We start from the raw sequence: 18,104 nt of genomic DNA on the forward strand, positions 1-18,104 counted from the left end.
TGTAGAAATATACCGTTAGCTTATAATTGTTATTACCATTAGACTTATTTCAGTAAATGATGGTTATTTATATTTTTTTCGATTGCATCTTGGTGAGAGTGGTGCCTGGTGCTCATTGCTCATACTAATATCAATATATGTTGTATTACCTCGCGCGCAGCGCGAAGAAGAAATTCGAATTGCATAAATCTTCTTGAAAATAATATTGTTTATGTTGATTTAAGAAGAACTTTCGAGCCTACTTCAAGCCTTCAAAATTCCGGACATTTAGGCATATTTTAGAAATTCCCCCCGGACGCAGATTTTTCAGTGAAATTCCGGACATATCCGGGAAATTCCGGACGTATGGCAACCCTAGTAACAGTGTACTAAGTTTACGGCGTTCATCCAGGTATTTATTCGGTAATATATTTTCCAAAGGCGATTTCGCAGCAGACCTATAGACAGTAATAAAGCCGTATGTGTCGTGTTACAGTCTCCCGTTTCAAATCCAAAATCTCCCAAGCTTCACCGAGACCAAATTTCCGAGGCTGCTATTCTTAGTTCTTCAGAATGATGTTTTGGATTCAATATGACAGGCCCAATCTATGAGATAACGATTGCGTATGTGTCCGAACTCGTTGACCTTTCCATTTAGGCTTACGCAATCCCTTGAGTTATAGTCAGGGTTGCCATACCGTCCTTATTTCTAAGATTTGTCCTTATTTTGAAGGGCCACGTCTTAGAAAACCCAACTGTCCTTATTTCTAAGAAATGTCCTTATTTTCGACTTGCGTCCTTATTTTGTCTTATTTTCAACCACTACAGAACTTCGATCGTTTTCCTCTGGTATCTGTGTTGCATAATATTCTAAAATTATGCTTTTGCGTCGAGATTTTATGACATCATATATGAAAGGAACTCTCGTGACGTACACACAATAAGATTTGACTTCTAAGTGGTGAGATAGCTAAGACAGTGGGTGGTATAGCAGTTTAGTCTGTACCAAGCTACCGCAGCGGACGTCATTTTAGCAGTAAACAGCAGTACCAGGTTCCTGCTGTTTGGTCTACAGCAGAATAAGCTCAAGCTGTGGGGAAGGCAGCATATATTGAGCACGGAAAAAAAGACGCAGTGCAGACGCCACATTGGTTAAAAAGTAGTTAAGCTATAAATCATTGATAAATTTATCTAAATTATGTTGCACTTGCGCATATAGTTTTAGCTACTAATAAGGCTAAATCTGATTAGCTAAAATGAGCAGCCGTAGAAACGTTTTTCGTGGCGATTATGAGAGAGAATTTAAAGGTATCTAACGAAGCTTAAAGGGCGAGTGTTTCGCACATGACAATATCTGCAATTGTGACATTAACCCGGAGTCCATAGAAAAGACCGCTATTTCAACTCACATTGATACCGCAAAATACAAGAAGTGTGTCATAATGATTAATTTGAGCCAGTCGATGAATAATTGTTCCGCAAGTCGATCAGCACCAACGACCACAGACTACAAGGCAGCTGCTGCAGAGGGTACCTGGGCATTCCATACTGTCAAATACCAGCAATCATTCCTCACTAACTATTGCACATCGCAATTGTTCAAAGCAATATTCCAACATCGCAAATAAGTTTCAAGACTACAAGCATTATTGTTACTGGAGTTCTTGCTCCATACACTCAAAAATGGTTTTGTCTAAACTTGGTGTACGGCCTCTTTCCATCTTGGTTGACCCCTTTATTCACGAGGTGATGGAGTTGGTTTATCACCCTATAAGTGGTGCAACAAAGTATATCCTATAAGTGGGGAAAGACCAAGGTTCTTTTTTTGGGGGGGGGGCTGACGAAGTGCTGTTCGGCCCTGAGTAAAGGTAAACCTAGACCTGAGCTGTCGTGAGATCCATGAAGCACTTTCTAATAACACGGAGTTGCTGGAACAGATTGTTTCTGGCGAAAAGTATAGAATGTGATCTTCCACGTCTCGTATAAATACAAAGTACGTACAAAAACGCTTTGTCATGCTAATCTAATTTTCTGACTGTCCTTATTTTTGGGTCCATGACGATGGCAACCCTGGTTATAGTCATTTCAATTTCTGCAGATAATTATAGTCAGGTCTAGTGCGAACATGAATCTTCGTTCGGTACGCCGTTTACGCAGTTACCACACTTCAAGTCACAGCTCACCGGCAGACCTCTCGTGGCACACACGTTAAAATCACTGTTTTCGGGGATACTGTACCATCATTAAGTTACTTGTTCACGTTGGAAAACGCCCTTGTGACGTCATCTTGATAAAAAGCCACTTGCAGCCCTTGCCCCCCCCACTCGATATTGTCACGAGCCGCCACTAGATTTACCGGTAGTGCTGAGTGAGGTGTCTATTAAACTGTAGGGCCCGTTGGTATTTCGTGACCTCCTGTCTGCTATATAAAAAAATATAGAATCACCATAACGTAGGCTACGAAGCTAAAAGACGCACACGATTTCAAATTGGTATTTCTTCACTGGCATATAATTTTTCCTTGCGGGATGGTATTTGTTTTGTGAGATTGCCAAGACAGTATTTTGTATCTATAATGGAGTTTTCGGTCAGCATTAGGGCAGTCCTTCTCGGCCAAGGTTCTCTCGCTGCCGATCGTTCCGGCACACTTCTTGGAGTCGCATGTTACATGGGCTACTTTATAAGTATTGTGTATTGGCCATCGCCAATATACCCATTTCTATAAATCATGCGTATTTTTTCTATGCGGAAGAGTAATGCTACCCAAAAATCAAGATAACTGGCAATTTTACATCGCGCGCAGCACGGGAAATTTTTGAAATGTTTTCATAAAGTTTCAAAAAATACTCTATAATTTATGCTAATACACGAAATAGTTTTTGACCCCCTTAGAGCTCGCTTGCACCCCCCCCCTGATTGAGGGGTTTTGAGTGCGGCAGTTACGGGTCTGGACATAATGTAGGTTAGAGTTAGCAATTGGCGTCTCGCGAAGTCATGGATGCGAGTTCACGTATGCAATATCCGAGAACATTAAAGAAAGATTCCGTATAGCAGATCAGCTTATCTGTCCTTCGCAGCAAAGTGAATGCTACGCGCATACAAAAAGTAGAGGAAACACTGTTTCCACAGACGGTTGGATAATATTTCTACTCAAAAAAAACTTGCAGACACTGATTTGCGCGATCCATTTCAACCTCAATCTCCTGATATCACATGAAAGTACTAGGATCGTTATACGTAATATCAACCACAAACTACAATGCAAAAAATTATAATTTCAAGCGCTTGCTTTCAATGGGTCCAAGAAAAATCAAACTACAACAATAGAACAGACTGTATCAACCAGATCCATTGGAGATTATTTATCGTTTTTAAACTACAATTCAACATTTCTTCAGTATGATTCTATTCCAGACTATTTGTAAATCGCTTCGTGACATTTGTAAAACGGGCAATAACTGGTAATAAGGATGTAATCCTGACAAAAATCGGTTATCTTCACCGACGTAATACTGGAAGCGTTGATTGGGAAGAACCATCAACCATGTAAATTATGGACTTAAAAACTGAGCATGTGATATATACTGTCCACTTCGATATGGTGACCTGGATTAATCCGATACTCCGACTGTATACAATAAATAGTAAATATCCCTTCTCCTGCTTAGAAGACATATTTTGTTGCCCGATGTTTGTTTGAATAACTCACTACAATTTCAGGGATTGAATCGGCTCAAATATTGCAAGGATCTATTGAGCCAGGTTGTGTTCGCATATCGTTCTCACTACCTATTTGATATGACATGAATTTTCTTTCAACAGATGCTATGCAAGAAGTGGCACCAACATCTCAATATTCAATTCATCCATGTCATCAAAGTTGGTACATTTGTATTAGTCAAACCTGCAGCTACGGCTCGGCATACTATGATTCGATCGTCAAACTCAAATCAAGTATTGTTGACACAATTAGAAAGGAGTATTGGTAGTGGTTACTTCTACTTGAATCAAATCGATGGTAAATAAGAAGTTTCATTCTGAAGACAGGTCCTTTGCAGCTCAATTTTTTATGTGAATATCATATCACGATTTCGAAAGTTTCTCTGTAAAATTAAGCCGTCTTCTTCCGTCCGTGAATTTTACTGCCGAGAAAGAAAGATATTCGTTCTTTCGATTTTGGACGTTTGAGCTTAGATGACTGAACGAATGTTTCGAAGTTAACGTACCTAAAGAATACGTTCACCGAGCATTTTATTCATGTGGAGTATCGTTGACCTTAATAGTGTCGAAGGTGGAATTTGATATCGATATTGGTTCACAAGCATTGCGCTTTCGTAAGCCTCAAAAACTAGGAACGATGATTACCCCGGGCATTATTGAAATGCTATATTGCAAAGATTGCAGCAAGCTCCCCAATTTGAACGACCTTCTTTGATAACGTATCAATCCTTTTCAAAACAATAAATTAAATCGGAAATTCACGGCTTTTATTGCGGTGCTAAAGCGCATTTGATATGTAGAACGGAGTCACTTTTTCCAAGCTCTCGGAAGGATGTAGATTGTACAAGTACTTACTGCCATTCATGATCGTAACTTCGTCTACGAATATGAGTGCCGTCGTGGCGGTTAGGTCTGCTGGTCGCAAACCACAAATATTGTTTAAGCGAATAATGCACCACATTTTGAAATCAATTCGTATTAAAACATGTGCAAATGATCGCACGGAACCCACACGCCAGTGTAAACGGACTCATGTGACGATTTTCAAATAACAACTTTGCGAATTTGTCGGCATTTCAATGAAAGCCTCTCTTATGTTCAAAATTATATTGATGGCGTGTTCAGTGTCATTGTGCAGGGTAAATCCTTTTTCCTTTAAAATAGTTTGAATCCATAATGAGTTAGTCCGAAATAGGGAGGTATTGTAACAATATAGAACAAGTCCAATATAAGAGTTTCTGTAATAACTTACAAATCTTTCATCAATATTTTTTGTGCATGTCATCTGTTGTTTTTGTTGCAGCGTTGGTGTGATGTGATGTGACGGAATAGCTGTATCTCAATGCCATCAAGATTGCTTGAATAATTCGCTGTCGTTTAAATTTGAGGTCTTTTTCCAGCTATTGATTTTGTTAAAGTGGCCAACACCTAGTTTTGGTACAATGCCTGGATCAAGCTTGCATACCAAGGGGGGGGGGGTTTGGGTTGGGGTATTTGACTGGTCTTGAGGGAGGTAAGAGGTGGGAAACCGCTTTCCTGTTAGGATTTCTGCTGAAAGATATTTTCGTTTTGCGTTGTTTTCTTGCTACGAACCAGCAACAAATATAATTTTAGGCGGTCTCATCAGGCCATCCTTGAAATGAGAACTTACCTAATGGGACAGCTCTGCAGGAGCTGACAACAAAATACTGTAATCTAGGCTTCATTAAAATATATGCATAATCGTTTGGATAGCGAAGAGAGAAACGGAAAAATTCAGACGTCCCTGCAAGTCTTAAACTGTTGGATTATACAACGGAACCTTTCGAGTATCTCGTATGCTCATAATTTTATAAAACTAATGCATAAACGCGATTTGTTTGAAAATCAAGCACAACGTTCTCACGATTTTAGTACAACAAAAACTTACTGCACTGGGTAACACATACTAATAAGGCTTATAATGCAAGAGTGGTTCGGAAGGTTTTGAAGGGCACTGATTCCGAATATGGCTTTGGATTTTTTCAAATATTAGGGGCTATTCTGGCTAAAATCTTGTATTTTCGCGGTATCGGCCCAATAAAAAATATTACCTTATTATAAAGTTCAGAAATTCAATCTAATTGTCATTTATACACGCTGAAGGCTGTATAAAATCATAATAGAGCAAACACCATCAAATTTCCGCGGTATTATATTTGTCCTGTTTGAAGAAATTTCACGGATATTATGTACTTAAACTAGGCTTACCATACGTCCTCTTTTAAGAGGATTCGTCCTCTTTTTTGACTTTTTTGAAAGTGTCCTCGGAGGACGCCCTTTTGTCCTCTTTTTTGAGATTTTGTCCTCTTTTTTGAAAATTTAGGTCAGATATAGAGGAAATTGCGAGTGATATGCCGCAAATTAGCGCAGAAGTGAAGCTCCGGCGGGTATTTCGGAGGAAAAAGCGGTGATTTCAGCTCTGAGCGAAATGAAGACCTTTTTTTTTTTTTTAGTCATCCACCTGGCAATGTGGAGTGAAAAACGTGTTTTTGAGCTCTGAGCGGAATTGATGACCTTTTATTTTTTTTTTTTTCAGTCAACCGATCATGAAGCGGGTGAAATTTACCTGTTTTTGAGAATTCATCTCCAGTTTTGCATGTCTGAAATTTCTGAAAAAGTGTCCTCTTTTTTCATTTCCGAAATATGGTAAGCCTAACTTAAACCCCAATCAGTGCTATCTAGATAAAATACTCAAATATTTAATGTTGCAATAATGCAATTAATTTTATGTCATATAAAGCAAATATGCTCAATTCCAAATAATCACTCAGAAAACGATGATAAAAAATCACTTGAAACAAAATTGTGTCTCATATACGATTTGCGCTTGTAAGCAAATTAGGGTATAGTTTCCAGGAAATTTACAGCAATATACTGTGATAATACCAGTAGTATATACGATCGGTCGCGAACTAACGTTTTTTTGCATGGGCTCTTATGGGCGGGGTGGTGACCTGCCGCGAAACCCGGGGTGATGACCCCACCCTTTTAGACCCCCCTTGTGGTGGTGACCTGCCATTGTTTCTTATGGGCGCGGTGATGACCCCACCCTTTCAGGTATAGGCTGCGGCGATGATATACCTTGAAAACTCGTGTTGGTGAGTCGTACTTTCAGGTATAGGCTGCGGTGATGACCTGCCGTCTGGTATTCGAGGGAATCCCAACGTTTACGGTGAGCGCGACTTCGATATATCGTTATTCTTATGGATGCGGCGATGATTCGTACTTTCGGGTATAGACCGCTGGTGGCATGTCGTACTTTCAACAAAAAGGCGTGAAAATAGTTTGCAAAATCTAGGAATTACTCGCATGGTAATGTTTGGGTAATTAGATTACCACAGAGCCGGCGTAGACGGCCTGACTGACTGACTGACCTGACTGATCATTACCCTATATTTTGTCTCTTGGAAACCACAACCCGATTTATCAATAGCCGCTACAAGCGTAGGGATTTTGGTAGTATGGACTACGACAGTTTTACGGATGATATCGAGGAAATATCTGCCAATCTGTACCGAACAGAAATTGATGAAAAAAACTATGATTTAGTTTTTGATAAATTTATGCACGATATATGTGATGTTGTAGATAAACATGCCCCCATTGCGAATTCAATCAAAACGCGAACGCAGACTCTCTGCAAAGCCATGGCTGTCCAAGGGCATCTTGACATCTATCCGTAATAGGAATAAGCTGCAGAAGTATTTATTACTCAATTTTTCTGCTTGCAACCACTCTCATTACAAGTCCTATGCAAATCTACTTTCCAAAGTCAAAATAAAAGCCAAGGAACTTTATTACAAAAAGCAATTTGCACAACATAGAAATAACCCAAAAATCGCCTGGAAAATGATTGGTGAAATAATAAATCGTGGCACAAATACTTGCATACCAAACAAAATCATAGATTCGGAAACTGGTCTAACCAAAACTGATCAACGTGAAATATGTGAAGCGTTCAACCATTTATTTTCATCAATTGGTTGCAAACTAGCCAACCAAACTGCTCCATCACAGCGAACTTATGGCCTTTCACCAGAATCTTCCATCTTCATGAAACCTATCACAAGTGCTGAGGTCATAACTGTTCTTGCATCACTAGAAAACAAAAAGTCTCAAGGTTATGATATGCTACCAAATTATATTGTTAAATTAATTGGCACTCAACTTAGTGATAGTTTGGTTACTCTCTATAACCACTCATTAAATCTAGGAATCTTCCCAAACTATCTCAAAATAGCTAGAGTCATTCCCATATTCAAAAATGGTGACAGAGACATTATCTCAAACTACCGGCCAATATCTATCCTGTCGCCCTTTGCAATTATCTTTGAAAAACTATTATTTCAAAGACTAAATGATTTCTTATGCCACAAAAAATTGGTAAATCAATGCGAATTCGGATTTCGACAAAATCATACTACCTCTCAAGCTGTTATTCATATGACCCCGAAACTATATGATATACTATGTGCGAAGCAAACTGGATGTGGAGTATTTCTCGACCTGAAAAAGGCTTTTGACACCGTTGATCATACTATCTTAATAAAAAAACTTGAGTATTACGGTGTTCGTGGAATTGCAAAAAAACTTTTCAGTTCCTACCTGAGAAATCGATCCCAATTTGTTGAAATCAATTCAATCAAGTCATTGGAACTACCAGTAACTACAGGTGTTCCACAAGGCTCTGTGTTGGGGCCACTATTATTCATCATATTTATAAATGATATTGTCTACTCCTCCCCAGGAAATATCACACTCTTTGCAGATGATACTAGTATTGTCACATCTGGATTTGACTATGCATCTGCCATTGACAATACTAACTCTGAACTAGCCTCCGTTAGCAATTGGGTGTCTTCGAATAAATTACATATCAATCCCCTCAAAACCAAAATTCTAGTATTTGACTCTGAAGGATCTCTCAACAATGCGATCGCAGAATTCAAACTAAAGGACTCTTTGATTAAAACCAGTCAATCTGTCAAGTATCTAGGTATTATTATCGATGATAATCTAGTATGGGACCATCACATCAACTACATAGCAAGCAAAATATCTCGTGGCATTGGTGCACTCTATCGCCTGAAGAAGCTGGTTCCAATATCACTTCTCCTACCTGTTTATCATGCGCTCGTCCACTGCCATCTTACATATGGAATAACAGTGTGGGGCTGCTCTTACAAGAAGCATATCAACAAGCTCCAGGTATTACAAAACAAAGCCATTAGGATTATATCTAATATACCTGCACGTAGCAGGGTCAGTCCTGAATTTAGAAAATTGGGCATTCTCAAGGTCTCGGATTTGTATGAATTTGAAATTGTAACAATCATGAAACAATATAATGAAGAACATTACCTGAATATTTCGACAACTTTTTTCAATGCCCCAATTCAATTCACCATTATAACACAAGATTCTCACAGAATCAGTCCCTATTTGTTAAATTGAATTCATCAAGACTGTCAAGAAATTCCCTATCTTATATAGGTGTGAAATTTTGGAACAATGTACCAACTTTGTACCGTACTCTTCCTTATCATACATTTAAAGCTCGCTATTGCAAATTTCTATTATCCAAGTACTAAGAAGAACATTTCTCATGACCACAGTAATGTTGTTTGTTGTTTTGGTTCATTTAATATGCTACAATAATATTACCACTGTGTACATGGGTCAAATTGTTATTTTCTGATCACACTGTTAACTATGGTGACCGTCCTTCACTAGTGTTGCTGTCTTTTATTTACTTTTGTTTATTTCGTTACTCTTTGCGGTGCTACTTGACTGAGAGAAAAAATTGATCCATATTATAATTAATACTGCCAATATGCTTGGGTGACTCCGGCCTAGAAGACTTCGGTCATATCGGGTCTCCCAGTCTAGACCGTGCAAATTATAGTGAGGAAAAAATTTAAAAAATGTATACTATTGGACGTGAATGTTTGTGGACATTGCCTTTACTATATTTCATGGTTGACGAATAAAAAGAACTCTCTCTCTTATAGAATCAATACCAACTATAACTCTACAAGAATCAAGAATCACAAGTATGTGCATTACACAGTTATTGTCTTTTTTAACTTGAAATCAAACACTTAACAAAAACACGCAACTAATCATTTGGCAACTCTAACATTACCAAAAAATTCCAGTATTGTTGATTGAAAATCCTTGAGTCATCATTATCAAAAATGTTATAGTACCGCATCGGAATCCATTCGCGGGATGTACTAAAGGTAAATCCAGATAATCCAAAATGAAATATTTGGACTTTGACAAACATGACTACCAACTTTGATCCAGTCACATTTCAAGATCATACTTTGAAACAATCCTTGAAACTTACAACTCTATTCACGACTGAGTTTTCCGTTTATCAAATAGAGTTTCAGTGAATACTATCGCGATATTTTAATGTGTTACTACACACAATAGAATCAATCAATGAAATAGCACCTGTTGTAAATATTTCTAACTTGACAACCACTTGTGCATACCGCGATCGACTTGCGACGCGATGAGTTAAATCGGAATATTTCAATCTATTTGTCGAAACCTTGAACAAACTATCAGGTTATTTTTTTTTTTGTAATCGAGTGAACGGAAATAGTATTACGTCTCAACATTTTAACATCTTCCCATAAACAAAAAAATAAAATACAAAAAACCTTGTCAAGTCAATCCGTTTGTAACTTACCCAACCAAAGCAAAAAGTATCCTTATGAAAAGTAGACAAGACTACGCGAGTAATCACTACAATCCAAAATCCATAGCAAGTTTGGTTGTATTCATATCCCGACGACGCGTCTTTTGTTTTTCAACTGTAAAAGTCGTTACTATTTTGCAAGACAAAGTAATTACTACTCGATATATTTTGTAAGACAAAAGTAATTACTACTCGGTGCGCGCAACTTGAGATTAACATATGTTTTGAGTATATGATATTTGAATGTCTGACCAACGTAGTTGAGAATTCATTTCTTACAATCGAACGCAGGTGTTATATAGAATATTATCATGATGTAATCATAAGGATTGATACTTTAGTTTGACATACGAGATTTGTAATAGTCTATCATGACTTGATTATTGAATCATGACGTAATTACACCGGTGTTGGTTATTGTGATATCAACAAACTTTTCAGGGATATTTTTAATTAACGCATCGATTTGTAAAACGAGGACTTGCATGTGCGGAAAGTTTTTGATCAGGAAATTAATCCAGGATCATTCGAATCGTGTGATCAATATTTAACCCTTTCACACCCACCATTGTACGTGCTAAACGTAAAAAAAAACATTGTGAAGTCTATAGATCTACACTTCAAGGTTTTGATCAGCACAGAAGCAATTGTAATACCTTTACCGATGCGTCCTATTCAACAGACTTGGTTAATACAAACTCATGTCAATAATAAAATCACAGTATGTGCTACACTGAAATCTACAGAAAATGTTTTTGTATTGCTGCTCGTAGTAGTGATATCGATTTGAACCTCCAGAATAATTGTCATCATCTAACCAAACTACTGAAATTCGTTGTCAATTTGTCTGATGTTCACTGAATGCGTACTAGAACTATTTGCGCAACGCACACGATCAAAGAAATTGGAAATTTTCCCATTGTCATTCGTCAAAGTAAATACCATCACAATACTCTGTCACTAAAAGACGTTACTTGTATGTGGTTGAATCACCGGTAATTAACTAGCTAAATCAAACCCCTCAGAAATTTCACACACTCATTGGATATTAAACAGCGCCGCTTAATCGTTGTGGGTCGTTTTTCTAAGTACAAATCATATCCACCCAACCGAAAACAATTTTCACTCACTTGGTTAATGAAGCCGAGGTCGACATTCGATATTTTGTTTGCGGGAAATACTTTGTAATAAACACACTGGAGTGGTTGAGCTTTGCCATCATCAAGCTGTCATTTGTATCGTTTAATTAACCGACATTGAGCGATTGGTGAACATACCGAACGATACACAGTCACTTCGAAATACTCCGTTGATCGTAATTTCCATCATCATAATAATCGAAGTACAATTGTTTCGAATCGCTAGAGTGGTTGAGCTTTACATCATCAGACTGCCATCTGTACATCAAGAATACATCCGACTTGTAACTGGGTCGTTTACCTAACCGAGTTGTATGCACAGTTTGATATTTAGCGATTGCAGAACATACCATTTCGAAATACTGCGTTGATCTCAATTCCTTTGTCGTGATAATCGAAGTATATTTGTTTCGATTTCATAAAAACCAACTTTTCTATGACATGATAAATTTTTGAAAAGTTATACTTAGAAGGTTGGTGCATATCGCGAAAAATAATATACCACCCATATTGATATTGCTACTCCATTGATCGGTATTTTCAAACGAGTCGATTTTCAAACGAGTAAAATTTATTACTTGAGTTGTTCTGCTTACTATATTTAAATGTAAACTCATCCATCTTTCAAAACCACAACGAACAACGATAAAAAGTATGCAATCAAACACAACATGTTTTACTTTTGTAGGACACTAATTATTATCTCATTTCATACTAAGTGTATAAGAAAGATATTCATGACACACGAAAATATTCACTCATGCTACGAACCTGTACAATGATTGGCACCGCTTTCAAACTGTTTCGATGTCACAAGAACTTTATTGTCTGAATGATTGTTCATGTATCTTAATAATCAAATAGTTCAATACAGAACTAGTACGAACAGAAACATCAGAGTTGTTTACACAAAAGTTTGTATGCGTGCAGTATGCGAATACCATGTGTAAGTCGAACACAATTACGGTATCCATCCAAGTTTAGTTAACACAAATACATTACAACGGAGTCGCGTAAACTTTCGTGAAAGAAAAGCATACCCACTTCCCAAGGGTTCTGTCAATGTCATAACAATAAACCAGATACTCCAACAACAAAGTACACATGTTTTCTAGTCACGATCCTTACATCTTTCACATAGATCAATCTACTTTGCTAACGAAACGTGCTGAGTCATCGCATGATTACCCTCACAACAAAACAGCTAGAAGATATTATCATACAAAAATATTCCTAACCCTTTGCGCACCAGTGACAAATCATACAACAAACATTTTTTGTGAGTCGAATTGTTGTTCAGTGTCAAGTCTACCTGTTGAAACGTACATTAAAACAACACAGCCACAATTCAATTAAAACCACGAATCTATTTTCATTTCGTCACAAACTGTCACATACAGAAAAATAAATTTTCTTTCCCCAACACATACTTGTAACCAATCGCTTTCATTAAACACACAACTCCGTAAAAGTATTTACTTTCTACAACATAGACATTCCGATGTAGTCAAGAAATATTTTTATTAATCAAAATCATCGATTTCTGTTCACGGTGTTAGTGTGTGCATGTCATACCTGTGGGCCCCCGTATTAAAATGGACACGACACGACTGAATGTAAGGGGATAGAAGTCTATCGCATCGATTTACATGCGGTCTTCGCTACGGTTTCAAAAAACGAATCATCTATTTTGCATTGATCGAGACCGAGCGAGTCAGTTACATGTATTCGCAGTAATGATTTTGCTTGCCATATGCGAATGATAGGTTTGCTACTCCGACAAATCAAATCAACATACAACAATCTTCTGACGATCATGATAGCAATTTCATTTTCCGCCCCTTCGTAATTGTATACGCACGAAAAGTATATTAGTATATTGTACAACTCGGCAACTACGTAAGACCAATCACACTACCAGCGTTGAACACAAGATACCTACCCAAGTCACAAATATCATACTGGTTTGGACAACTGACGTTTACCTGTGTAAAATTATCATTTTCACTTGGTGATCTTTCCTAGAGTAACAAACCCTTGTCGTTTACAAATCTATTTTTTTCCTACAGCAAAAAACTATTTTCACTTGGAAAAATACTTTTACCTAGAGTAACTAATCCTTTTCTTTTGAAAATATATTTTCTCCCTGGGTAACAAACCCTTTTCGTTTGGAAAACTATCATTTACCTGAGTACCAATACCGTTTTCACTTGGAAATTAATTTTTTTCCCTGGGTAACAAACCTTTTTCACTTGGAAATATATTTTTTTCTCTGGTTAACAAACCTTTTTCACTTGGAAATATATTTTTTCCCTGAGCAACAAACCTTTTTCACTTGGAAATATATTTTTTCTCTGGGTAACAAACCTTTTTCACTTGGAAATATATTTTTTTCCCTGAACAACAAACCCTTTTCACTTGGCGGGTCGTCGTTTACCTGAGTAAAAATATCATTTTCCTTTGGAGATCTGGCGTTTACCCAGTGTAGCAATACATTTTCTCTTGGTCGTCTAGCTTTTCCTAGAGTAACAAAACCATTTTCATTTTGAAATCTGACAAACACACCTGACAATTTGGTATTTGTTGTATTGACGATAGTTTGAAATAGATTACAAGGAACAGTGACGGAAATATACACGGACTACCGGTTTCAGAGTATACCCCCATCAGTCGTATCACATCAATACCATCGGTTAACCACATACAATATGTTCTTGTACACCGAAATGCATGTTTTGGAAAATTGGACAATAGGCTTCGATAGTTCTGTGATGTCCGGGTTCGTGCTTTGGATTTTCCAGAGTCAAAATGTCTGAATAAAACACCTCCTCGACGATGGTTGGTATGTGGATAACGGTGTTCGGAAAACGGTTGGATTTATGTCACCCATCGCGATAACAATTCCAGGTCGAGTTTTCCCCCGCATGTTTACTATATTGTGTCTTTATTGGTCAATGTATGTCTCGACATTCAGTTTGAAATCGGAAACCCTGATAAAGTATGTAACCGGATCCGGATATCAACTCTGAATCGATAAACCAATGAACAATATTCAAAGTAAACATGTTACATTCCACGAAAAAATACCATCCAGACATACGTCGCGCTTGTTTGCCCACAACAGTATACGCGTAAATGGAGGTGTGTGACATTGCATGCAATGTGTTGGTATACAAACATCGGGGAGTAAGCCTTCGATCGACAGACATTATCATAGCCGGTAATTTTGATGCAGATCGAATGTCATCACACCCGATAACAATACCAATAAGCCACATTGCAATGACTCTGAGTCCGTGCTATTACATCGACATTTCGACACCGTTCACTGATTTATTCGATGGTGTTATCGTGTTGTAACATTACAAGATAGTCATGACCCTATCTGTAGACGGACCACCCAGATCAATTGGATACATCGGTCAATATCCATCGTGTTGTCGACACCGAAGTTTTCTGCTGAGACTACAGCGTTTGATCTAGGTGAACTATCGAAGTACGGTGCTCGAAATGATTGCGTGCGAAATCACGAGGTAGTGTTCTATTGCGGTGTACGATCGCAGTCTTCATTCCGCAGAAACATACCTTATTGGATCACAATATCAGTCCGACATTTGCACGATATTTATCCGGAGTCGTTATGTGGGAGTCGTTATGCGTTATCCGGAGTCGTTATGCGACATCCATTGATCGTGACTGAAAGACTGATCGCAATCATAAAACACACTTTCGTAAGGGTCCAGCTCGTCCGGTGACATTTCGAAACGGTCGTCACCACAAGAGATCGGGGTTGGTCTCGTCATATCGGAGCATTTTGAAACGGTGTCGTCACAAGGCTATTGACGTCGATTCTGTTGGTCATGTCAATCCGTTTTACAAAGTACCGTTTTTCAAGTCCCTGCACCATAGTGTTACGACACAGACATGATGTGACGGTGGAAATAATAAAACACGGAAGGCACACTTTGGTGTTATTTGACATGGATTTTACACCTGAAGAACCTTACATTCGAGCGACGAATTGGAATGACCTTTGTATCATTGACGTCGAAGGAACAGAAATGTATCGATTTATCGGTTTCGTACATATCCAACAAAAATCTGGGTATATGATTGTCCATGGTTCGCATATTTGACTGTGAACGCTCTATTGGTATATGTTGTACAGCTTACTTTCACCGTCGTGCGAATAACCCATGTTAGGGTTCCATGTTTGTGTGTCTGTATGTATGTCATGCTTCAGATTGACTCAGAGTCATTGCAATGTGGCTTATTGGTATTGTTATCGGGTGTGATGACATTCGATCTGCATCAAAATTACCGGCTATGATAATGTCTGTCGATCGAAGGCTTACTCCCCGATGTTTGTATACCAACACATTGCATGCAATGTCACACACCTCCATTTACGCGTATACTGTTGTGGGCAAACAAGCGCGACGTATGTCTGGATGGTATTTTTTCGTGGAATGTAACATGTTTACTTTGAATATTGTTCATTGGTTTATCGATTCAGAGTTGATATCCGGATCCGGTTACATACTTTATCAGGGTTTCCGATTTCAAACTGAATGTCGAGACATACATTGACCAATAAAGACACAATATAGTAAACATGCGGGGGAAAACTCGACCTGGAATTGTTATCGCGATGGGTGACATAAATCCAACCGTTTTCCGAACACCGTTATCCACATACCAACCATCGTCGAGGAGGTGTTTTATTCAGACATTTTGACTCTGGAAAATCCAAAGCACGAACCCGGACATCACAGAACTATCGAAGCCTATTGTCCAATTTTCCAAAACATGCATTTCGGTGTACAAGAACATATTGTATGTGGTTAACCGATGGTATTGATGTGATACGACTGATGGGGGTATACTCTGAAACCGGTAGTCCGTGTATATTTCCGTCACTGTTCCTTGTAATCTATTTCAAACTATCGTCAATACAACAAATACCAAATTGTCAGGTGTGTTTGTCAGATTTCAAAATGAAAATGGTTTTGTTACTCTAGGAAAAGCTAGACGACCAAGAGAAAATGTATTGCTACACTGGGTAAACGCCAGATCTCCAAAGGAAAATGATATTTTTACTCAGGTAAACGACGACCCGCCAAGTGAAAAGGGTTTGTTGTTCAGGGAAAAAAATATATTTCCAAGTGAAAAAGGTTTGTTACCCAGAGAAAAAATATATTTCCAAGTGAAAAAGGTTTGTTGCTCAGGGAAAAAATATATTTCCAAGTGAAAAAGGTTTGTTACCCAGGGAAAAAAATTAATTTCCAAGTGAAAACGGTATTGGTACTCAGGTAAATGATAGTTTTCCAAACGAAAAGGGTTTGTTACCCAGGGAGAAAATATATTTTCAAAAGAAAATGATTAGTTACTCTAGGTAAAAGTATTTTTCCAAGTGAAAATAGTTTTTTGCTGTAGGAAAAAAATAGATTTGTAAACGACAAGGGTTTGTTACTCTAGGAAAGATCACCAAGTGAAAATGATAATTTTACACAGGTAAACGTCAGTTGTCCAAACCAGTATGATATTTGTGACTTGGGTAGGTATCTTGTGTTCAACGCTGGTAGTGTGATTGGTCTTACGTAGTTGCCGAGTTGTACAATATACTAATATACTTTTCGTGCGTATACAATTACGAAGGGGCGGAAAATGAAATTGCTATCATGATCGTCAGAAGATTGTTGTATGTTGATTTGATTTGTCGGAGTAGCAAACCTATCATTCGCATATGGCAAGCAAAATCATTAATGCGAATACATGTAACTGACTCGCTCGGTCTCGATCAATGCAAAATAGATGATTCGTTTTTTGAAACCGTAGCGAAGACCGCATGTAAATCGATGCGATAGACTTCTATCCCCTTACATTCAGTCGTGTCGTGTCCATTTTAATACGGGGGCCCACAGGTATGACATGCACACACTAACACCGTGAACAGAAATCGATGATTTTGATTAATAAAAATATTTCTTGACTACATCGGAATGTCTATGTTGTAGAAAGTAAATACTTTTACGGAGTTGTGTGTTTAATGAAAGCGATTGATTACAAGTATGTGTTGGGGAAAGAAAATTTATTTTTCTGTATGTGACAGTTTGTGACGAAATGAAAATAGATTCGTGGTTTTAATTGAATTGTGGCTGTGTTGTTTTAATGTACGTTTCAACAGGTAGACTTGACACTGAACAACAATTCGACTCACAAAAAATGTTTGTTGTATGATTTGTCACTGGTGCGCAAAGGGTTAGGAATATTTTTGTATGATAATATCTTCTAGCTGTTTTGTTGTGAGGGTAATCATGCGATGACTCAGCACGTTTCGTTAGCAAAGTAGATTGATCTATGTGAAAGATGTAAGGATCGTGACTAGAAAACATGTGTACTTTGTTGTTGGAGTATCTGGTTTATTGTTATGACATTGACAGAACCCTTGGGAAGTGGGTATGCTTTTCTTTCACGAAAGTTTACGCGACTCCGTTGTAATGTATTTGTGTTAACTAAACTTGGATGGATAC

At 37.9% G+C, this 18,104-nt stretch overlaps 2 protein-coding genes and 1 long non-coding RNA gene across 3 annotated transcripts in view; 1 reads left to right on the forward strand and 2 right to left on the reverse strand.

Annotated features, from left to right (window-relative positions):
• The window catches only part of LOC145435413 (uncharacterized), a 428,570-nt gene that overhangs the window by 80,799 nt on the left and 329,667 nt on the right, over nucleotides 1–18,104 (reverse strand). The window lies entirely within an intron of this gene.
• The window catches only part of LOC145436528 (uncharacterized), a 62,981-nt gene that overhangs the window by 38,580 nt on the left and 6,297 nt on the right, over nucleotides 1–18,104 (forward strand). Inside the window, exons 15-16 of the mRNA XM_080313891.1 lie at nucleotides 3,700–3,741; nucleotides 3,802–3,858. Coding sequence (XP_080170017.1) covers nucleotides 3,700–3,741; nucleotides 3,802–3,858 — 99 coding nt within the window. The remainder of the gene's footprint in view (nucleotides 1–3,699; nucleotides 3,742–3,801; nucleotides 3,859–18,104) is intronic.
• Nucleotides 7,499–9,075, reverse strand: LOC145436196 (uncharacterized). The gene is made up of 2 exons (XR_013914208.1): nucleotides 8,840–9,075; nucleotides 7,499–7,818 (listed from the first exon to the last, which is right to left on the reverse strand). It is a non-coding gene; the product is annotated as an uncharacterized LOC145436196 (long non-coding RNA).

This window comes from Botryllus schlosseri, chromosome 3, assembly GCF_051294905.1.
Source record: "Botryllus schlosseri isolate E-star chromosome 3, Bs_hap1, whole genome shotgun sequence".
Classification (NCBI taxonomy): domain Eukaryota; kingdom Metazoa; phylum Chordata; class Ascidiacea; order Stolidobranchia; family Styelidae; genus Botryllus; species Botryllus schlosseri.